We start from the raw sequence: 23977 nt of genomic DNA on the forward strand, positions 1-23977 counted from the left end.
GGGATGGGGAGGAATCTGGGAGTGTTTTAAGCTTGGTTTTAATCTGGAGCGAAGACAGAGAGGGAGAGAGGGACTGGGCATTACATGCTACGCTACACAGAGAGGTCACCACATCGCCTGGAGGGCTGGGATGCAGAGAGAGAGGAAACTGAAAGAGGGAGCGGACAGAGAGATGATGGAGGGAGGAGGAAGAGGAGGAGATGAACGACAAACTGTCAGGTGTGGAGGGATGATGAAGTGCAGAGGAAACAGGAGGGGGAAGAGAGTGAGTGTGTGTGTGTGTGTGTGTGTGTGTGTCGGGGGGGGAGATTTCGACATGATGTCCTCTCCATGTCATGCACCCTCCTCCCTGTGACGCTGCAGCGCCGAGGGCAGCTTCTGCTGACTCGCCACTCGCTCGCCCCGGGAGCAGAAGTGAGATACACACTAGCTCCCTCCCCCCTGTGTGCCCACCGGGAGTGCTGGCATCACTCGCCCTGTGGGTGCAAGATCCTCTAATTGAGATCAAAGGGATGCCCTTGACACAGAGCAGGCAGAGCAGGCGCGGTGGGGCGTGTCGCCTCCATGTGGCCGCTTGAGGAAACTGCAACTCAGACAAAGATTGAGGGAAGAAGCGCCAAACCAAATACCTGCATTTTTTTTTTTTTTTTAATTTAAGGAACAAAAAGCTCCAACGTGATGATCCTCAGGTGGAACTTTAGATTGTTGAAATTACACTGATTGAGCTTCAAGAGGCTTTAGGATCACAGGGGTCAGCAAATGTTCGACAAATCAACAGTGAAGAAAAAAAAATCTGAAACTTTAAGGAATGTCAAAAATGATTCCTGCTCCCAGTTTCTGAAAGGAAACGTAATGTTTAGATGTTTAGCAGCCTAAGAAGAAGAAAAAAAAATCCTGTTAGAGGTTTTAAATTTAAGCACTGTGACTGCCCTTGGAGAGAGGCTTTACAACGACTGAATGAAAAGAATTCACCTCATAGCATCAGAAATCCTTGAACAGGTGCCTTAACGTAAGAAAAGGGGTTGCAGATGTTTTCACTGCTGCACAGAGCCTTTTCTCTGGTATTGAAGTAATGCTCCCAAATGGGTGAATTAACTGATGGATATTAAATTAATGGATGAATGAACTCAACGCTGGAATGTCTTTCAGACTTCGCACTCGTGTCACGATCTTTAAATAAAGAAGTTGTCGACCCATCTTTTTTGAACAGACTTTTTAATTTTCCAACAGTAGAGGTGGATCTAGTAACTTAAAGGCCACTCAGCGGTTATTTTAAGTTATGTAGATTCACAATAGTTTCATTGCAGGCGTCACAGACTTATCACTCGACTGAACTTTTGCATGAAGAAAAAGCAACTTGAGAGTTCACCAGGAGACCAAAAGCAGAGCTGTGAGGAGAGTGAAATATAACAGGCGTACAATCATTCTCAATTCCTCAATCATTCCTTAACCAAAGCTGCTGCATAAAGCTGACTGCGGGGGTCAGGATGGAAACCCTTTTCTCCAGTTTTCAAAGTCCTGCACCTTGTACGACAACAATCCACCTTGAACTCCTCTGACAACCTGCACGTGGTTCAAAATCACTGCAAAAAACATTTCCTGTGTTCAAAGTCCATGCAGCAAATACGTTTCCCAGCAAAACAAATTGCACATGTAACATCCTGTAAATGGGGCCGTTACAATTAATACTGCTTTAATCACATGGGGCTTTATTTGTATGCTACCACTTGTGACATGTGAAATATATCCAAAAAATGTATTTTTAAGTATTTATATATCAAATACTCAGCTCACACAATAAATGCAAACATTTGGTTTCCAAAAGCGGTTGTGGTCGAATTTATGAATTCCTCCTCCTCCAATCTAACATGCTGGGGGTTGAAGGTGCAGGTTGAGACAAACAGTCCTCCAGAGACACTAGATCTCCTTTTTACACAATTGAATCAAATCCTTGAATTTGATCAAAGAAAGAAAAAGTGACAAACAAGTAGGCTCACAGTTATAATATTTGATTTTTTCCATCCACATTTCTTAAAAAACACTTTAAGTTTTTCAACCAAGTTGAAAGTGAAGTGTATTAGACATGTTTAGCTTTAGTTTATTAACCAGATATAGCACACAAGACTATTATCATGGAACGTGGTTACAAGGCCTGTATGCCCCACAGGAAAGAATATACTGCAGCCAAGGCCTAAATTTCTACAGCCAATGTAGTAACTTTACTCTCAGATTTCCACCAAAATTGAAACTTACACCTAGTAACAGGCTGTACCTTAGTGGTAATTATGAGCCTGAATGCAGCCAGTATTTATACTACTGAACAAGTCAAAACATCCACAATACGAAAGGTCTGCCACAGTAAAAATATTTGAAATTATGGAACATTGAACAGTACATAAGAATGATGATTTCAGGCTGGAATTTACCTTAAAAGCCTTTAAAAAACAGAAATATACGTGAAAACGGTGGCTGGTGATTTCAACATACTGGTGGCACATGAGCGCTTCCCTCAGGAGCCTCCTGCGCCGCGTCCTCATCATACAGGGACTCAATGCATCCTTTCTTTATGATCCAGAAAATATTTTTGAAAAGATCTCCTGCTAAAAAGGTGCTAATTGGAGTTCCACTTACATCAAAGAAAAGAGACTGCTATGTAAAAAAGCTGAAGGCTCTCATTGCCATGGCTACCTGCTATGCTTGGCTTTAATTACCGCCATAATTACAAGCTTTTAATTTTTTCTATGTCTAAGAGTGTTCTGGCAGTTTACTCTGCTCCAAACTGTGGATGTGACCTGCAGTTCTGCCTCCTACTGAACGATGGCTGATCTCAAATCTACCAGTGGAAACATTTATCATGTGTGTATTTTAGACTGAATGAACCTCCAACTTTGTCTGTGGACCAGGATTATACAAGGATGCCGAAACACCCTGCACTATCACATGCATTTTATTTACTTTGTGCCTTTTTTAGTGTCTGAAGTGTAACATTTATGTACTACACAAGGCCTTAGAAAAAATAAGAAATCTGTCACTTCCCTCCATCTGTTCAAGACTTCACTATTATCCTTGTTTCAGACCCCCTGCTGGTGCTATTAGTTTTTTGTTTTGTTTTGTTTTTGCTAATTAATTAACTATTATTATTGTTTTCTTTATTATTATTATTATTATTTCCTTTTGCCCTTGTGATCAGATTAGGGGCTGATGGGGTATGATGGGGCAGGCGGGAGGGATTCGGGAGCTGTTGTGTACACTGTAAGTGTATGTTGTGATTGTAAGTGATTGTATTGTATTGTTTGATTGTTTTCATGTATAATTTAATTTTTAATTTTAATTTTATTCACTCTAGTAATCCCAAACTGGGAAATTAGTCTCTGCATTTCACCCATCGCTGATTTACTGAAACACACACATGCACATGCAACATGCAGTGAGACACACAGGAGCAGTGGGCTCCGCATCAGGCGCCCGGGGAGCATATTGGGGGGTTAAGTGCCTTGCTCAAGGGCACATCAGCCACCACACCCAAGTTTCTCTGCCAGTCCGGTGGGGGGAATCGAACTGGCGACCCTCCGGTCACAAGCCGCTTCTCCAACCACGGCTGCCCCCAAGGACCCCCTGGAAGACGAGATGATGCATCTCAAGGGGTTATCCCTTAATAAATTTGTGTATAAATCCATGGAACTTTTTTCTAAAATCCATCAGTGCAGTGCTGCACCTTTTAAGCATGTGTAAATTACAACACTACACCTTTAAGTGATGGTGCAAAATGATGAGGATTCATAACTACTTGATTCCCACAGCACTGTTCACTAACTATGAGTGTTTAGACCACTTATCCCAGCAAACATATGTCAAAACACAGCCAATTAGTGAAGTCAGCCATTACTATTAAAACTGTTTTGCTAAGGTTAACACCACGATGTGGCTGTTTATGAGGTACGTTATGTTTCTGCCACAGACCTATAGGTATCTGTCCATACTGGCCACACAGTCACACGAACACAGATATTTCACCATTATAAACTTCTTGCAAAGTGCTTACCTGTCATTAAAAAAAAAAACATGTACTGTAAGTAAAACTGTACTAAATGACGGAGATCACTGCCTCACTACGCCGAGCAGCCAATCAGAGAGCTCCCGTTAAAATAAATAAACAGGTTGAGGTTGAGCGGATCATTTTTACACTCGCCTCTGTGAGCAGTTTAAACAGCAATCTGTCTGCATGAGGAGCACCAAAACAAACAGCCCCCTTTTCGCCACAGTTAGAATAAAGGGAAAACGTTACATTATTCAAGTAAACTGCAATTTTTATTGTTGAAACGAATGCATTTACAACACTTCCTGCATTACATTTCTTTTGAGTTTACTGACTTTTCGTGACTGTAGCTACTCAATGGTATGACAGTGATTTGTTTTAGTGTGAAGGAAACAGAGGAATGAATATAAACCTCATTTAAAAACATTCTTCTTCTACAGTATCAACAGTTTGCATTCATGTTGTTAAAAATATTGACCCATTAATAAACCATACAGTCTGATATGACCCATATGAACGTGTTGTGATGCACACTGTAAAAAGTTCTTGTCTTCATCAACCAAAGATCTAAATGTTAACCGTTCCTCCTTTGTTTGTTTATATTTTTTATTCCAGCTTCTTTTGTGACACGAAGAAAAAAATGTGGATGCAAATGATTTTGGAACAAGCCTCTGTGCTTATAAGAAAATATAAAACATTTTGCACTGTGTTGTTGCATTAAAGGCTGAGCAGCAATGAAGTGAATTTGCATGTGTATTTGATTTTAATCTGAGTTGATTAGCTTTTTGGATGGATTTGATGGAATGAATGTGTGTACATTCATGTTAAGGGTTAACAGCTATTGGGGACTTTTTTGTCCCCATAATGAAGCCGAGTCCCCATAATGTGAGTAACACGTGTGTATACACACACACACACACACAAACATACACACACACACACAAACATACACACACACACACACACACGCACACACTCAATCGTTTGTATCACTATCCCTGTTGGGTCACTCCATTGACATAACACATTCCCTTGCCCCTCTGACCCCTGACCCTAAAACCTGCCGGGTCACCTCACAGCCAGCCGTTGGAGGAGAAGTCCCACCTCAGCTGCTGAGTCTCGGCCTCTGTGAGCGGCTGAAGAGGTGATCGACAGGCGCCGCCGTGGAAACCAAACCACTCCATTGCCTGCTTGAGGGCGGGAACTCCCAACTTCCTGGTCACCTAGCAACACAGAGCTCCAGTCAGCCTCCATACACCCCCAACAGATATCTGCAGTGTGGTTTCAAAGCTTTATCAATAATGTCGCTTAAACTCATGTTTACTATTTGTGATCGATGATGCTGCTGAGCTGCAGTCGGACTACGTGCCACATGATGTTAGAGCGAAGCTGGATTTTCATGGTGCAGCATGTGGAGGTGTCTGCGTGGTAGATTGATGCCGTTTGGGCAGTGACATTTAACACACCTTAACAGACACATTTGTAGCCTGAAGCTAATTATCCAGCGCAGTTTCAGTTTCCTCACAAATCTCACTGAGGCTCAGGGAACATGCAGCACACAACTCTGACAAGTCATCTAGAGCAGAGGTAGAACTACTGATTCTACATCATTATTACATTAATTAAGGTTGCTGCATAATTAGCCAGGTTGCTTTTTATGGATCGCATTACGAGTGCCCGATGTGAGGGGGAAGCTGCTGTTTCTGGGCAGGCAGGACTTCATAAAAACATTTTTCAGAGGCAGATATGATTTGAGATTTTTGTTCAGTTAAACGTCATTAAATGCAGACAGTGAGCCAAAATCTTATAGAATGAAAATCTCGATGGAAAAGAACCCTAAAGGCTGCAGTTTTCCACCTGCTTCGAGCGTGGTTTATCTTCCCCCACTGAGGTTTGATGCAACCAGTGAGCTTATTTCGGGCTCCAGATCAGTCCTAAGAAGACTGAGTAAACCTCCAGTCTGTCACTATTTGTGGGAGTTTGTCTCTGAGGAGCGTTTTCTGCGGTGCGGTGGATAAAAGCGTCTACCGTGCGGCAGATGGTACTCACGGCGGCGTTGGGCTCGATGAGACGCTGCTGCAGGACTCTGGCTTCCTCCCAGCGACCTGACGCACACAAGCGCTCCAACTCACACAGCTCCCGGCCCAGAACGTTGGCCAGCGCACACACTCCGCCAACCGCACCTAGACAAGCAGGTCACAGTGAAAGGATCACTATAAGCTGCAGCTTTCCTTTAAGTGTTCTGTCTTTTCTATAAAATGTTACAGAATGAGATACGGTCTTGACCCTCTGAACCTCAGCATCCTTTGAATATAATTTGTGTCAATTAAAAAGGAATAAAGGGGAAAACGAGGCTCAGTCAACAGCCATGCTAGCAGCTCTGTGAGGCTCTGAACTGATGGATTTCTGGGTGGGAACGTCTGCAAACACGCACCTTGTCCAGATTTTAAGGTGGTTTCACATGGTGTGCGTGAGAAATCACGTCTCATCGGTTCACTGTGTGCAATTAACTCAGCTCCTTCTACGTTTAGAACATTTCATGTTACACCCACCAATCATGCACAGCGCGCCAAAACATTAGCATGCGTCACAGCGCAGTACGAGAAGCGCTTGAGTTGCCCAAAAGGTGGGAGAATTTCCTCAACCAACGGAGAGCCGTGCAATCCTCCAGCTGGAGTTTTCCCCCGACAGCGTGAGGAGAGAATTCAGTGTTCAAACAACAGGCAGATGAAACTGGACAGAAAGGACTGAGGTATGTTTTCTGCCTCCTCTTAAATAAAGCCATCCATCACTCTCCTGCTTTCACATTGCAGTTGTCAACACACGAGCATAAATGATTTACTGTCAACACATATCGTTTTTGAGATAGAAGTCCAGCGTCTCATCCTGTTATTTTTCTTTCCTGACAGATCAGTAGGCAGCGGCGCTTCTTATAACATCTGTTTTTTTTATTTCCAGAGCTAGATACAGTACGTATACATTTTCCCAGGCAACAAGATATCATGGCCTTTCAGCGTGACATCTCATTGTCTGTGTCTGGTGGAGGAGAAAAGCAGAGACTCTGTCCGTGGCCTTGGAGTTGTTGTTGCGGATAGACGAGCCGGCGGCTGCTGATGGGCGGATTATCTGTCTGATTTATATTTCTGTGGCCCGCCGCCGCTCAGATCACACAGCTGACGGCGGCTTACCTAACGCTGCTGAGTGACAGGCGAGAGCGGCCCCGCCTCCTCGCTGCGCTGCGGGTACCAGCTCGGGAACAGAGGCGGCATCCGGTTCAAAATGTCCAGGAAAGTGGACGAACAGTGAGGCCAACTGAGACAGATCTCTATCAACAGCACATGGAAATAAACACATTCAGGCTAATTAAATACTTGCTCTCCTTCACAGATTCCCCTAAATAATGCATTTTTGATAGTTAAATCCTTGAGATGAGTCATTTAAGGATTTATTACACTGTTGGACTGGCAGACTGCTTCAGACTAACTAATCACATATGCATGTCATGCTGAAAGGCAATTAGCTTAGTTTAGCATAAAGACTGCAAGCAGGGGGAACAGCTAGCCTGGCTCTGCCCTAAATTCAATAATACACCGACTAAAACCACACTAATTAACATGTTTGTTTAATCAGCGCACAAATAGAGGTGCATAAGCAACAGTTTCTGGAGGCACGAGCTGTATTGCTTCACATAAAAACAATGATAAATTGCACACTCCGCTGTGCGTCGCACTTGGGTTATTTTTCATTTTGAAAATGAAAACAGCTCCAATTAATGTTGTCAAGATACCAGAATTTTAAACTTCCTCATCTGACACTGCGGCAAAAAGAAAAAAAAAAGTCTGAGGCACAAATTTTTTTTTCTTTTTTTAAATTACCTCTTTGTACACATATCAACACATCTATAATAATGTTAATTGAGATTAATTTTGCTGTTCTTAGATGTTTTCGCTGCCTTGTGGGCCTACACATTCTTTATGCTGCTATTATTGCTTTTAGTATTGTTTTTTTTTTCTCTTTCTTCACTTGCAAACACAGGACAGCTGCTCAGTGGCAGGTTGAGACATCCACCAGTGCTTGACGGCTCGGGCCTCCGCCTCCAGTCACGTGGCGGGTTTGTTGCTGGAGAGAATGCCGGAACAGACACAGCTTGAGGAGCAGCTGATTTAAGTTTCATCGCTGCTGCCTTGGGTTGAAAATCTGATTGTGGATCTGTTTTATGCTGATACTATCAAATGTATAACCAAAAGAGATCGTCTCTACTTTTGAGAATCTTAGTTATCTGTATTAGTGTCAGTACATGGATTATAAGCTAATTCATTCAGCTCATAATACTCATTGTTGCCTGGTAACAAAAGCAGAGATTCGTTACTCTTGCCTTTTGTTGCACCAAATACAGGATTAACCATCATGTGACTTTTCTATGCTGCACCAAAATTTTGCTTTGGCTTCTTCATTACATCCCCTTGAACTGTGGACCTGCTAGAACTATTAAAAGTGTAAACTCGTCTTAATTTCAAGTTAAAAAAGAAACAGCTGCAGTTTTACCAGCATGGCGGGATGTGTTATATGAAACATAATCCAACACAGACACTGTGTACAAGAAGGGGATGAGCAGACTCTACTTCCTGAGGAAACTGAGATCCTTCAACGTGTGCAGCAAAATGTTGGCGATCTTCTACCAGTCTGTTGTCGCCAGCGCCATCTTCTTTGCTGTTGTTTGTTGGGGCAGCAGCATCAGAGCCAGCGACACCAACAGACTTGATAAGATCATCAAGAAGGCTGGCTCTGTACTTGGACTTAGACTTGAGTCTTTTGAGACTGTGGTGGAGAGGAGGACGCTGAATAAACTGTTATCCATCATGGACAATGATCAGCACCCTCTCCATCACACAGTGGACAGACAACGGAGCACCTTCTCCCACAGGCTGCTACAGCTCCGCTGTCGAAGGGACAGATACAGGAAATCTTTCCTGCCACATGCCATTACACTGTACAATAACAGCTAAAAAAAAAAAAAAACAACACTTTTTACCACTACTGTTTGCTACTCTTGATATTTTTATTATTATGTATATAATTTTTACTGCTTGCTATTTTGAGATTTTATTCTCAATAGTTTGCTCCTTTTAGTCCTATTTCACAAATTTTCACTTTCTTCACTGTGTGTATGCTTACAGTCACGGCACACTTTATTTTCTACACACTGCCATTTGCTGTAGATATTCTTTTTTGTGCAATACTCTTTCATTACTACTGTTTACTAATTTGCTACTTTATTATTATGTATATAATCTTTTTACTGCTCGCTATTTTGATATTTTATTATGTATAGTTTGCTCTTTATAGTCTTATTTCAGAATTTTTCACTTATTTCACTGTGTGTAATGCTGCTGCTGCACTGCAATTTCCCAGCTTGGGATAAATAAAGTATATCTATCTATCTATCTATCTATCTATCTATCTATCTATCTATCTATCTATCTATCTATCTATCTACCTATCTACATAAGTATAAGTACCTTTCTTATCCGTGAATGCTCCTCTAACGTTGCCTTTTTTTTTTTTAAACTTCTGAGCTGCCTTGACTTTGAATGTTTGAAGCTTTCTTAATTGTGGAACAAAACCTCAAGTTCTGGTCACCCTCAGTTCGGCTCTCCTTAACAAACTTCATGTTGGCGGCTGAACTGACACTAAACATGCTAAAAAATTCACCGTCACACTGTATGATTTAAGGTGCCGACGACACCAGCAGCTTCCCGTCAACGTGCTGATGCAAAAACATGCACAACCCTTTGAAAAAGAACAGTTTCTTGCATAATAATGACACGTACAACTGGATAACACTTTGGGATTTGAGACCAGAGAATTTGACAACCTCACAAAACACACGCGAGCCAAGTCTGCAAATTTCACTGAGAACAGAGGTAGCTGACGTGAGCGAACAGCCTTAACTTCATAAATCAAAGCTGTTTGCTGTGGAGGTTTTGACTGACAGGTGGACGACCCGCCCCTGTCAGCATCATTGTGGGAAGCGTTGAGAGCATGAATCCGGGCATCAAAACTTAAACATGCACTCACAGCATGGACACATTATCATATCAATCACTCACTGCCGCTACATTGCTCTGCATTAGCTGTGTCAGTCACACACACACACACACACACACACACACACACACACACACACACACACAGCCAATTACTCCCATATTTCAGTTATGGAGATGAGAGTATGTCAGGGAGCAAAGATCAGAGAGCTGTGTGCGCGCGTGTGTGTGTGTGTGTGTGTGTGTGTGTGTGTGTGTGTGTGTGTGTGTGTGTGTGTGTGTGTGTGGCAGTGGGAGAACATGACTCATTAGGTTCCTTAGCATCATACTGATGGCTATCCCCTAAAGTGTTATCTCATCCAGGCTTGCAGTACACCGAACGTGGCCAACATACCAAGAAGGTAGAAGACATCCATCATAACTCTGCTGCTGAGGTTTTATGATTCACTGCAACTTCAGATCACATGCGTGCCCGCAGGTTGAGTAGAACTCCACTAAACTTGGAACGTAAAAACACACCGCGGTCCGTATCAAAACAGGGCCATTAGCCTTCACTCCTGAGAAGCTGACGTTTCGGACATGAGAGGGCTTTAAATGTGAAAATAAAACTGGGCAGATAAAATCCTCTTGAGCGCAGGTGACAAACATCACGGCTGTGACATTCAGACTTGCCTCTCAAGAAATAGGGTTTCGGTTTCAGTAACTCTGGTGAAAAACATTAGACTCCTTAGATACCACACACTCAGAGGTGGACTCTGGGCTACAATTTCATCCGGACCCTGAACAAAATGTCAGTGTGACCTGACCTGGACCACTTTTCTATGGCCTCACCTGCTATCTTCCAGACTTCAGCGAGTGTTGAGAAACAGTTTGAAACGGCGTGTTCAAAACCAGCCAGTGTAAAGAAAAGAGAGGTTGACGGCGACGAGTGGAGTCGTTCATTCATTCTTCTCAGAATGAACACAAGAGCTAAAGTCCCGGCCCATGCTAGGCAAACCTCTCTTCACTCGCCTTGGTATCATTCTCTGTGCGCTGCCATTCAAATGTTTGATGTTTTTCGTATTTCCCTTAACAATGGCTATTTCAACATAGATAAAAACAGAATAATTCAGATATCAACTTCTGTCTTCAGCCTTTGTTGGATGTTCGTTAGCTCGCTGCATGGCCGTGCACCACGAGGGCACAAGAGTGAATCTATCTGACACTGAAATTAACAGTCAAATCTTAAATTAATTACAGTGTACGTCAGGAAATCTCCTCAACTGCATCACAGAGGAGAGTTTTTAAAGCAGCTCCTGTGCTCAACTGTAGACACAATGATAAAGCGAGTTAATTAAAGTTGATCAATTGTGCTGTGATAGATTACCTATCTCAAGTAATCTTTAAAATTGATTTTACAGTGAAATGAAATTAAACTATAGAATCTGTTTGGGAGGTTGGAAATCAGACTAATTCGATTAAAATCAGGACGTGTAGCCTGTCTAAGTCAGTATCAGTGACACGCAATCCCTTCAGGAAGTTGCTCCACGTGAGCGAAATCTGAAACAACTACAGGAAGTGACCCCTGAATGCAAGGGTTTATGGGTAGAGAGCGGGATGCTGACATCTGAGAATCAGCAGTTAAATGTGGATGATTAGTTATCCAAACTAGATATTTGTGAATTATATGGATGTTTGTTTGATATACAGAAAGATATACAGATTCAACTTCTGCATTTTAGTTAGATGGAGAGAAAACAGCCTGGGGGATATGAAGGAACAACACTGTTAGTCCTGCTTTAGGGCTTCTTACCAACACTATAGGCAGCCATGAGAAATCCTGCTGAGCCCGCCAACACCTGGAAATCCTGCGTTTTGGTTTTGTGAACCATCAGGCCGATCCGTGTGATCTGAGGAACGGATAAAAAGGAAACAGAGAGAGAGAGAAGGAGGTAAAGATGGTGTTTCATTGTTGTCACTCCTCCCTGCTGTCAGGACTAATGTCTGGTGTCTTTTTTTAATCCCAGGAGAGGCTGTCACAAGGGACGACGACAAAACCAACATGTCACAAGGTAAACAAATCGCTCAAATTGAGACCAGCATTGACTCCTCGCATGGCGGATGTTTTGGGAGGAGGGGATCACTCAAGATCCCAAGCAGAAGAAGAAGGAGGAGGCAGAAGAGAAAGAGAAAAGAAAACAAGTCCCAAGTGAGAAAAAAAAGAGGAATCAACTTCAAAAGAGGAGGTGGAGGATGGGGAAGGTGCATGAATAATTGATAAGCTCCCTATTTTGTTTTGCCTCTTTTAATTCTCTTTTGTCAATCCGGATATGAAGCGCAGAATCCAAATAAACCTGAAATGTTCAAAGGGAACGGGAGACGACTCGGCGGCTGCTCCGCACATGAAGCTGAAAACTCCGCAGGGAAAACCTACAGCCTCCGGTTTCACTCTCCACCACCGTTACCGACGACGGTCTATTTATAACTGCCGGGTGTCAATCAGTTTCCCCGTATCAGTCATTTCAAACACGCAGGACTGTAATTGATCAGTCAGTCAATCAGGTTACAGGAGCTCCTGCTGGTCTCCTGAAAGCCTGAGCACTCTGGCTATTTTGATACAGCTCCCCAGTGGGAAAATAACATCGCAGCAAGAGTACTGTCTGCCCCGGCGACGGAAAAACACTCATTAGTTTTTATTTTTTAAGTCTCATTGTCGTCATTAGCGTGTGGCATGCAACTTGAGAGCACGGGGAAACTTAACCCTCTACTGAAGATAGTTGTCTTGATCATCCCCGCTCGAGATATTTTTTTGTTGCCTCAGGGCAACAATGTGAAATGTGGGAATAAAAACAGCAGGAGAAATCCAGTTTCAGTCGTAATTATAAGGTCACACCAAGCTTCATAACCATTAGATATGAATTATGCTTTAGTTGTGTTAGAGATCGCACTTTGCCTTCGACCGGGAAATAAAATACATGGCTATGGCTACATTTCCTTCTCTCCTATTCCTTACTTCCACCCTGTTCCATCCTACACTTTATAATACATTGTTCCTACTGTGGCAAATATGAATCAGTCTTGTTTTGATTCTATACGGTCCAAGAATATGTGAGTTTCATCCCATCTCACAACCACCTTTTAAACCTGCTCGTGGGATCCATTATGCCTCAGTGTCACTGTCCTCAAGGCCACTGCCCTCACTACAAAAGACCTGAACAATGCACTCGCACAGGTTCCTTTTGCACCTTTAGACCATAACATGTACCTTTGTCCATTATTGCCTGTGAGTATCAGTATATAGCAAATACATTGACAAAGGTCATCATTTTATACCATGTTACATCTCCATTGTTGAGCACATTGCAACAAATGTTCTGAGTGTGGATGGATGGACGGACGGATGGATGGATGGAAAGATGGATGGATTGTTAAACCGATAAGTATGCTTCTTTAGAGATTCATGCACATGATAATGCTTTTTACAACAAATTATCCTAATTTGAAAGGTGTTAAATAGTCACATAACACTTTTGACAGTGTGCCACAAGTGTGATTCCACCCACTTCAAGTGACATATTACAACATGTAAAAATGAAAATCTTCATAAATATTGGTGGGGTGCGGGCAAAAGCCCTTTCTGATATGCAGCAGAGGGATAGTTTTTTTTATATTTTGTGGTGTAGGCTCTTCCATTTTGACATAAGGGAAATATAATTCAATTCTCTTTGATTCATATAGCGCCAAATCGCAACCGAAGTTGTCTCAGGACACTTTCCACACAGAGCTGGTACAGACCAAACTCGTTATCTACAGAGCGCAACAGTTCCCTCATGAGCAAGCACTTGGCTGGAGTGGTGAAAAAAAAACCTCCTCATAACGGGCAGAAACCTCAATTCAATTCAGTTCCATTCCATTCAATATAGAGCTTCTGTCTCTAAAAACCTGAATTTTAAAACTCATAATTGTTATATATTAAATGTAAAAAAAAAGAAATCAGATTCAGTTGTTATTAGTCTGACAGAACATACGTATATTGAACTTGTCATCTTACTCAAACCACGTTTTTGTGACAGTTGATGAAAAAATTACCATTAGCGCATTAGCGTTAGTTAAATGTTATCGTGTTATATTCAAGTGTTCGTGACTAATCTTCAGGTGTGAGCCATTAAGACGTACGGATAAGTGATCCTGGCTCTCTTCCAGGGATAAGTAACAGTAGGCATTGTAATGATTTCACAAGTAACTTCAGAATAATTGTTTGGATTGAACAGACAGGTTGAGTTTAGTCTGCGCGTGAAGGCAAAGGTGTCTGGCACATGCAGGAGGTGCACAGACTTACAGCAAAAACACCCGATGTGTGTGTGCAACAGTGTGGGAGTCAGATTAGAGGAGATGTGATACTTTAATGTGAGAAACTTTAATGATTCCTGAGGGGAAGACTGCACCTAATATCTTAACGACATGACAAGAACATTACAACAAAGATGAGTTGAATCTATTAGGAGAGACTAAGGGAGGATGAAATGTCTCAAGCAGGATTTGAACCCATGACGTGACTGAGCCTGCCAGCTGAGCCTCCTCCTTGTTTTCACCCTCAGTGTGTCTTTCTCATTTATACACAAATAGCCAGTTCCACATCTGTCAGATTTGACTGCCGCCACTCTCTACTGATCGTCAAGATCACAATATCTCGCCGCTGTGCAGAGAAAACAGAAAAACGCGGCAATCAAACTGCCGCTAAGTCTTGTGTGCCCAAAATAGACACACGGTCTTCATACTGTGAGTTTGATTCAAAAGCAACAGAGAAGATCTTGCAGCTGTTCTCTAACAAGCTCTGCAATGTGAGTCTCAAAACAGCTGCTTTTAAAGGAATTTTACTTCATTATTTCCATTTTATTCTACATATATTCTATCCGTGCGTCTACTCCACCATACTTCAGAAGGAAATACTGCACTTTCTACTGTTTCGCAGACAAGCGTTCAGTAAGAGACCTGCTGCTGTTTCCATTTCTTCACATTGGATCTCAGCTCCAGTACCTGAAATAAGCGGAGCAGGAATCTTTATGCATTGGACTTATGCTATTTAACTGTAACAAAAAAAGCCTTTAGAAGCTTTACAAACTAACCCTGGAGCCAACTTCACATTACTGTATGCTCAAAAATATCAACACTCACTGCTGAGAGCTACATTTCAAGCCAACGGCAGTGAGAGTTGGACCGCATTTAGCAGCATTTACATCTTTGACATCTGGAAACTTAGCACGACTGACAATGTCCATCCATAATCCTTGAAAATACTTTCATTATGGTGGTTGACTAATCTGTGTCACAAGCTGGTAATTGTTTTCGTTTGATGCCGTCAGCTCGTTGTAATATTAACCAACTTATAGTCACATATTAAATGTGATCAGCATTTTCATGGGCTGTTGCTCTGACCCAGCTGAATAAACCCAGTTTGTTATAAACAGTTCTAACCTAACCAGCAGGAGGCTTACACAATCAGCTCTGATAAAATGTAAAGGCGTACAGCCGAAGTTGCAAGGCCATACATTGCGTTTCTCGTGCAATGTATGGCCTGCTGTCAGGAGACGTACGCAGAGAAAAGGAAAGAGGCAATAAAGAAGCTTTTCCACATGGCAGCACAACCAATCACATGCTATTTTAGATTAATCAGATATGGTCATGCAGTGAGAGGCTGCTGTGGGAAAATTCAAACTTGGTCTACACGCCTGTCCATACCAGACTCTTCCAATGAAACACCAGTTTCTTTTCTGGAAATATGTCATCGTGTCGCTGAAAACCCATTTCGAATGTATTTGGGCCAAAACACAACAAGCTTCAATTCCATCACCATCCCTGCTGAGAATGTAAGACATTTTTGATGGTTGATGCCAAATAGCAGGAGCTGGCTGATGTGGGCAAATATATGTTTCTTCTGAATAGTATTTCTGCAACATGTCTGCCTTCCTCAAATTGACCCATCACCCATTGTTTTCTGTGTTTGGCCTTTTCACGCCTACAATTGAGCAGGGCCGCTCTGTGCTTGAACTACACCCACACTCCTGTCTCCCAGCAAGTGGACAAACATGTTATTTCCCAAATCAGAAATCCATTTGCAACTTCTTGCAAGCACTTCCCACACAGACGAAAAGGTATTCAGAGCTCAACAAGAGCAAACTGTTCTTTTTTTCCACTGCGTAACCCTGGAATCAACCCTGCAGAATGAAACTACACACACTTTAGTTTTAGGTTCTTCAATAGTCACTACTCTCTTCTCTAAAGCAGCTAGTTTACTAAAAATCAGTGAATAAACAAAGGAATACAAGCCTGTTTCTGCTGAATGTGCAGCATTACAATGGACTTACATTGCTCTTTTATTACTGCCAAATTAGCATTTTACAGCTTTTTGTAATATTCTTGTGATTATTATCTAAATTTAAAATGTTCGCTTTACTTTTTTTTTCTTTTCCATCTTATAAAGTTTTTTGGGATATAACAGAAAAAAACACTCAAAATTCACCAAACATAAATGTGATAGGGGTGGCTGGTAAACCAGTTTTGTCACTAGTGTCAGATTCTGCCACAGCATGGATTTCACAATATTAAAAACAACATGCTTCACTGTGTTAACATGCAGGCACAGAGCTATACACATACTCATAGAACCGGAGTTACATCAAGTAACTACGATTTTCTTTGCTATTTCGCTAACTCACTGTTTAGGATTTTTTCATTTATTTCGCTGATTAGCCTGTTGAATTCGTGTTTCGCAGCTATTGTTTCTGCCATATGTAAATGTCCTGATAGACATGTCTCTTTTCTCCTTTCTTAAAATATGTTCCCTTACATTACCAGCAGAAGAAAGAGGTATAATGATGTTTTGAGTAGAGTATCCCTTTTTTGGAATGCTATGATAATCCCATCATAGTGAAAAAAAAAAAAACCCAAAAATACGATGATATAAATTTTAGGTCATATCGTCCACCCCTAAAATGTAACAGGTGAGAAGGTCATGGTTAGCTTATAGTGACTGCTGAGACGAAATTCTGGTATCATACTAAATGTTATATTAGCTAATATAAATATAACATACTAAATGTTATATTTGCATGCTAACATGCTAATGTTTAGCAATGATGCTAGGACACTAACACACTAAAGGTTAACAATGAAAATGCATAATAACAGGCTAACAACAGGAAAGCTAGCATGCTAAAGGTTCACACCACTGTTTATCTAGTCATGTTATCTGGTTGTCTCATCAGCTAAATGCTATGTTCACCAGCTAGTCGCTAACTTTGTCTGCCATTTGATGCTGAGAAGAGACAGAGCAGTGGGTTGAAAACAGTTTCCTGCTGTGGACAATAATGACGCTACAAGAGCGGTGAGAATGAACCCGAACAATAAGCTAAAACTCAGTATAAATACACACATATATGTGTGTGTATATATATACGTATATATATTTATATATACGTATATATATGTGTATGTGTGGTACAAGTACAGTAGATACTAGTGAAAGCACATACAAACAGGCATCTTATGGCTCCTGAAATGATTCTTTGCTGAGATTGGATTGTATTTAAGTATTCATGTTGGCAGTAGGTCATGGACTGTAGTTCTTCTGTCAGAAATTCTCCATTCTCAGCCTCTGACATACAAGTCGGAGGCTGACATGAGGAGTCAAGTAAACATGGTATGAATATGATGCAAATGCGGCATTAATATCGAGCTGAGCCTTGCTGTGAGAATGAATCCTTTGATAGTAGACAGCGATTGTAGGTAACAACATGGCCTTTCCCATGCCGCCACCCTCTGGACAAACTTCACATTTTTGCCCCACTTGGAGTAAAAGCTCTGAGAACAGCAAATCGGTCTCTGCATTTTTATATTCCTCATCAGTTTTATTTTCTGGTGTAATAAACAGAATTGTTCACGGGGCAGCGAGCCTGGCTTTAGACTTTTAGTGGTTTGTTTCAGTTTTAGGAAAATTGTGATTTTTGAGGCTTACCACAATAACCCCAAGGGTCCACTTCTCTCATTGTGGTAATGCATGACCTGTTTGCTTGGGACAGGTGACCTTTCAACAGGCTGTACAGCAAAAATCAAATGACCGTTTTCTACACCTGAATGGATGACCTGCTGAATTACAGAATTCCATCTAGAAAACATGATGTGGAAACATAAACTTTCTCCTAAACAAGACACTAAAATCAGTTTCTGACAAAGAACATTCAATGCGGTCACAAGACCATGTTTCATTTTATATTTTTAACATCTAGTTTGTTATTGAGGTTCAGGAGTTTTTAAAAGTCCCCAAATACTCAGTTTGCTGACTGTCGGAAATTTAATTCTGTGTTTTTTGGACTCATAGCGAAAACTGACCCCATGAGATGTCGTCCAGCTTCATCAGTAAATATCAAATAGCTTTATGTAAACGAGATTCAAACCCTGATACATTATGTGGAAATCTGCAGCCTGGCAGGTCAAACTGAGCGTCGGTGTGGCTGCTTGACATATACAGAGATAATGTTTCTCTACCTGCAGCACAGTGACTGCTGCGCTGCACTGGCAGCCGGTCAGGATTTCTTCATGACTCACAGGCTGCATGGAGGAATAAAAGGATGTTGTGGGAGTGTTTCTTACATCTCCTCCGCTGTCTTTAAGGCCCAGGATGTTCGGGTGCTGAGACAGCTGCACCGCAGCGTCCAGCGGCAGCTCCAGGCCCGTGTTGGCCGGCACGCTGTACAGAACCACCGGCACCGGGCTGCTGTCCGCCACCTACAGGGGAGGGGGAGATGAGCCCTTAAATACAACACCTCAGACAGGTCCATGTTTAAATCCCACACTTTCGCCTCCTTCCCTTAATGTCTCCATCACTTACAATACATTTAACGACACAGGAGTTTTTTTTTTTCAAGCTTTTCTCATTTAATCATCCTGTTGAACTCTGGTTTAACAGATTTTCAGCGCAGTTTCAGCACAGAATGCTAACAATAAAACATTAAATTACATACTATTATAATGCTGCAATATCAGTGTGCTGGCTACACTCGTCCATTGAATAGAAATACTCCAGTATTCCAGATCACTGGTTTCCAAACTTCATCATCATAAATCATCTTAAAATGAGCTTTTTTCTGTCGTTTTGATACATTTGGGCACGTAACATCATAATATTACTAAAAATGTGCAGCAAACAGAAGATGGAGGTAAATCCTGCTGCACCCTCGACCTCGTCCTCAAGACACTCAACTTTGACTAAAACCATTCTGGATGTTTTTGCATCCATTTTTACACATTTCAAACATTTTTGAACAGTAAAAATATTTTAGCGAGTCCTCATTTCTTGAAACAGCTGTTTGGGTGGTTACGACTTGGCCTTAGGTTAAAAGATTAAGGCTGGTGTGAGACTGTCAGCTGACCTTCGTGAAGTGCTGGATGAGAGCGCGGCTGTCCATCTTGCCCTTGTAGAAGCAGGGTGTTACGACGAGGACGGCGTCGGCTCCGGCTGCCGCCATCTTCTCTGTGAGCTGGATCGTGGCTCTCGTGGCTGAACAGACAAAAGAGGGGAAAGCAGCTTTGCCATCAAACTTAGCTTTCATTTGCATCTTTGTAACGGTGCAACATACCTGCCAAAAAGTTCAAATCAAGACAGAGAGTTGAAGGAGTGGAGGTGGAAATGCAGCATGTTTTATACTTTATACTTTTTATCCTGCACTTGTCGCAGCTGTTTGTTCCCTCAGTTCAATACATTTCTATAGCATATATTAATTATTTGCATGTGTGCTTTCATGTACAAGGCCTCCACATGAACTGTAAATATGTCGCTTTAGCAAGCTAAACATGAAAACCTTGACCTCGGTTGCACACAGTGTATATACAGTAAAGAGGAGGGCAGGAGAAAGACAGACGGAAAGACTGAATATCCAGGTAAAGGAATAAAAAAGAAGAGGAAAACAGACCTTGGATTTAAATGACTTCCTCCATCAGCAGCATTTCATGGTGTAAAGGCCAAGCAGGATCCAGACAATTTTTGTAACAACTATGTCCCTGCAATATTTACTGAATAAATATCTGTGAATAATTGATGAAGTGAGAGCCCAGGAGGTTGTTATATCACCAGTGAATGGAGGAAGGAGAGGAGCTATAGGACGAGTTAATGCACATCTCTCGTCTCTCTGAATGTTCATGATGTGCTATAGAACTGAGCAGCCAATGACACTGCTGCAGAATCCATCTGACTTCAATTATCAGCCCATAAAAATTAATGACACCACCGGCTCCTAATGAGCTTAAAATCAAGGTCACTAAAATCTATACTGAGAAACACACAACAAATCAATTAGAGCTCTCAGCGCTCCACATACAGGAGTCTGAACTGTCAATGAGATCAACAATCTCTACGTCTTGTAAAATGCACATGTTTTTCGCTCTGCATAAACAGTTTTTGACTAACACACACACACACACACACACACACACACACACACACACACACACACACACACACACACACCTACATTCACAGCCTGATCCGGCCATCAGCAGTTTGTTCGCCGGCAGGGATCGCCTGACCGTCCTCACCACCTCCACCCGCTCCTCCTCCGTCAGGTATGGATACTCACCGTTGGAGCCCTGAACCACCAGACCTGCAGCACAAAACACGTTATTTTCCTTCTGTTTCCTCTGCAAATGTCACGTCTGTACCTCGTGGCCAGAGAGGGTTTACATTTATTGTATTGTATTGTATTAACCTTTATCATGCCATCATTTCACCAAACTCTTCTTAACTATTCTGTCATCCGCACACACTGACACTGACTGTGAATGTGAAACCTCACGGAGGATATCAGGCCTCAGTAGTTCTTTACTTCCTGGTAAAACCCTTTATAAAAATAATATATGTGTACATTAGGGTATATGATATGAACTAGTAATCATAGCTGTGTAGATAAGATTAGTATTAGAACTTTTATTGGTCATAGTCGTAAAATCAGCAGATACAAGTAGGCTATATTGCAGAATTGATAGTGATAGCGTGTACTGATAATTTCAAAGTATTACTTATGTTTAAAGCAGCTGCGACACCGTCAGTGGTGCGCTCCTATAATCGCTGTAAAAAATATGTATGTAGTAGGAATAATGAACCAGCAGAGGGCGACAAACATCTGCAGGCCACCCGGTGATTTTGCGTTTTTTCTCCGTGCTGAACTTTGTCCCGTCTGTCAGGTCCCTGAACAAACAGCCGGTGGCGATGTGAGAAGCTTTTACAACAGATAAAAGTTTCTAAGTTTGCCTAAATGTTCCAGATAAAGTCATCAGGTTTATGCAGAAAAGGACCTCATCTGAGTCCCACATACACCTGAATCCTGGTGATTAAGATTCACTGCTTCCATACACTGAGATTAAACTCTGGATCCCTCTCGGTGACCCCTGCAACCCGGGCTAACTTTGGGAACCTTTCTAAACTCCGCAGGCCTGTCTGAATCCTGAGTTTAGTCCGGTAATATGCGCTCTGCGCCTCAGGCCTCACCTCTGAACGGTATCTTGACATATTGCTGCAGGTTTTCCTCTAGTTTCTGGTAGTCCACGTCCTCCTTGCTGGTAAACGGAGTGGCGATGGGCGGGTAAATCCCGCTGAGGTCCAGCGTGGCAGCTGCTGAGCAGCTCTGGGTTCGTTTCCATGCTGATGAATGGCCTCCTCTGAGCAGGGGCCGCAGACCTCTCCATGCCCGGAAGCAAAGCATTGTGAAGCGGACAGAGTGACCGAGCTGCTCGCTCACTGTGTGCTGGGACTCCGAGCAGCTGCTTTAACCGAGGATAGTTAATCACTAACCCGCTTTTGTAAATATTGACCAGAATTTGTGATTTCTGAACAACTTTGAAACCGTCCCAGCTGAAACGACTCGGTTCATGCACCAGTGGGTCTGTAATCAGCCACGTTTGGCTCTGCTCGGTGCTCAAATGCGCGTTTTTCTGCTAGTTTCACTGAGCTGAGACGTGTCTGAAGTGACTGACAGCCGTGCAGGGTTAGCCAAGTGTGCTGCAACAGGGCCAATGCTCCGCCCAGCGGCTGTAAGGGCTCATCAACCACAAGCTTGTCCCAGGACGATCGGTGGGACCCAATGAAAACGTTACAAGTGTCAAAGACTCCAACACCTGCTGAAATTTTCCTTTGATGAGAGAACCTGAACAGTAAAACTAAAAGGTCCTCAGCTGAATCGGACTGAACTGCCTCCACCCACTGCAGGTGTCTCAGGTTGGAATGAACACCTTGAGGTTCATGCCAATGAAATATGAATTACAATAATGAGTGTATCACTGAAGCTGACGTGTTATTAACTGATGTGACACAGTTTGTGTTTGAGATGGACCTCCACAGCCTCTGATAGCCTTTACTCTACCGCCACCGTGTGGACAAACGTGTAACCCCAGTCCTCTGCAGTTTGTGCCTTGAAATTTACTTTAATTGCTGCAAATAAAACCCAAAGCACCGTTGTTAGTTTTAATTATTACAACTGTTTACCTCTCTCTTTTACCTTCAGCCTGTCATGAATGCTGATAATCAGTCTGCATCTTAAAAACAAATAAACAGAAGACACATCATTCAAAAGCTCCCATAGGTGCTCAGCTGGGTGACTGTGATCTCCTTTAATACTGAAATGAAATACTTTCACTCCCTTGTTTCCATTGTATGCACAGCTACACTACAAGGCACAAAGGTAAGTGGACACCCCTGCACATACTTTTGTCTACTGCTGGTCTGAAGCTGTTTTTCATGGTTTGGGCTAATTTCTAGTTTCAGGTTTAGAGCAAAGCAGATGTGTAAAAAGGAGAAAGATCTCAATTCTTCATTGCCTTTCTAATTTCAGTCTGATGTTGAAGGTCAGGAAACATTGTTTAGACAGTAACATCAGAAGGGGTCAGAGGGTTTCATCCAAATATCACATTAACTAAGACTGAAGACGTGTGTTTAGTACACAGGTCACTGACAGTAAATGTGTTTAAATGATATTCTCATCTCAGTGTTTATTTAAGTTTCCATTTAAAAAGAAAGAACGTCTAAACCTCATGTTAGAGCAATGCTCCCCAGCCTTTCAATTAAAAGAAGTATTAACAGAAGCATTTATCAACAGACAGCAGGAGCACTTATGAACTTCCATAAATAAATAAAAGATAAATAAATCATTTTAATGCACACAGTAGCACCAGGCAGCATTGCTTTATAACACTAAAGTATTATTCACCCGAACACAGAAAATATTTGAAAAAAGAAATGTGCATCGTCTCTGTCTGCAGACATTGTTAGTTTAATCAGCCTTGTGATTGCTGGTATCGTTTGATGCTAATTATCTCAAAATGCCAGATATCATTCAATTAATCAACCGACTGATTAATCAGTCTACCACTAGATCCTACACATGTGTGCTTGAAGTATTTTACAGCCACTGCAGGTCGCAGAAATGACTGTTTGCCACTGATGGAAACAAAACAAACTATACTGCTTTCTTTTTGTAGCTAGATCTGTTATGAAGAAAATAATAATAAACCTTTTGGTTGCCAGATGTAAAAAGTCAGTATCACAGTTAAATGTAATCTATAATAAATGTTCATGGGTTTGCACAGTCTAATAAACATCATGTGTGCAGTTATAGTGGTTAGTAAGTAATTAATCAAGTTTGTTTGATTGGTTTGGTTTTGTTTGTTTGTTTGTTTGTTTTACAATAATCCACGAAGTCAGCAGATGGATGAAGTGCTAATAATAAGCTTTTGGTCTAATTTCTCCTCAGCATTTTGCAGAGGATGTAGGCTGTCTGGTCTAACAGTCCACTGGAGGATTCTTCCCGATTAACTACCCAGTAAAACATCTGACTGGAGGAGGATTTAGCACAATCTGGCAACCCAAAAT

The 23977-nt window shown here is 41.9% G+C and overlaps 1 protein-coding gene across 1 annotated transcript; it reads right to left on the reverse strand.

Annotated features, from left to right (window-relative positions):
* Positions 1-4374: 4374 nt before the first annotated feature.
* On the reverse strand, positions 4375-22051 carry hoga1 (4-hydroxy-2-oxoglutarate aldolase 1). The gene is made up of 7 exons (XM_041934104.1): positions 21602-22051; positions 20589-20717; positions 19491-19618; positions 18712-18846; positions 11876-11972; positions 6086-6219; positions 4375-5259 (listed from the first exon to the last, which is right to left on the reverse strand). Exons 1-7 carry the CDS (start codon positions 21813-21815, stop codon positions 5110-5112), a joined length of 987 nt encoding a protein of 328 aa, XP_041790038.1. The 5' UTR covers positions 21816-22051; the 3' UTR covers positions 4375-5109.
* Between the last annotated feature and the right edge of the window lie 1926 nt (positions 22052-23977).

Source organism: Chelmon rostratus, chromosome 3, assembly GCF_017976325.1.
Source record: "Chelmon rostratus isolate fCheRos1 chromosome 3, fCheRos1.pri, whole genome shotgun sequence".
NCBI classification, from domain to species: Eukaryota; Metazoa; Chordata; class Actinopteri; order Chaetodontiformes; family Chaetodontidae; genus Chelmon; species Chelmon rostratus.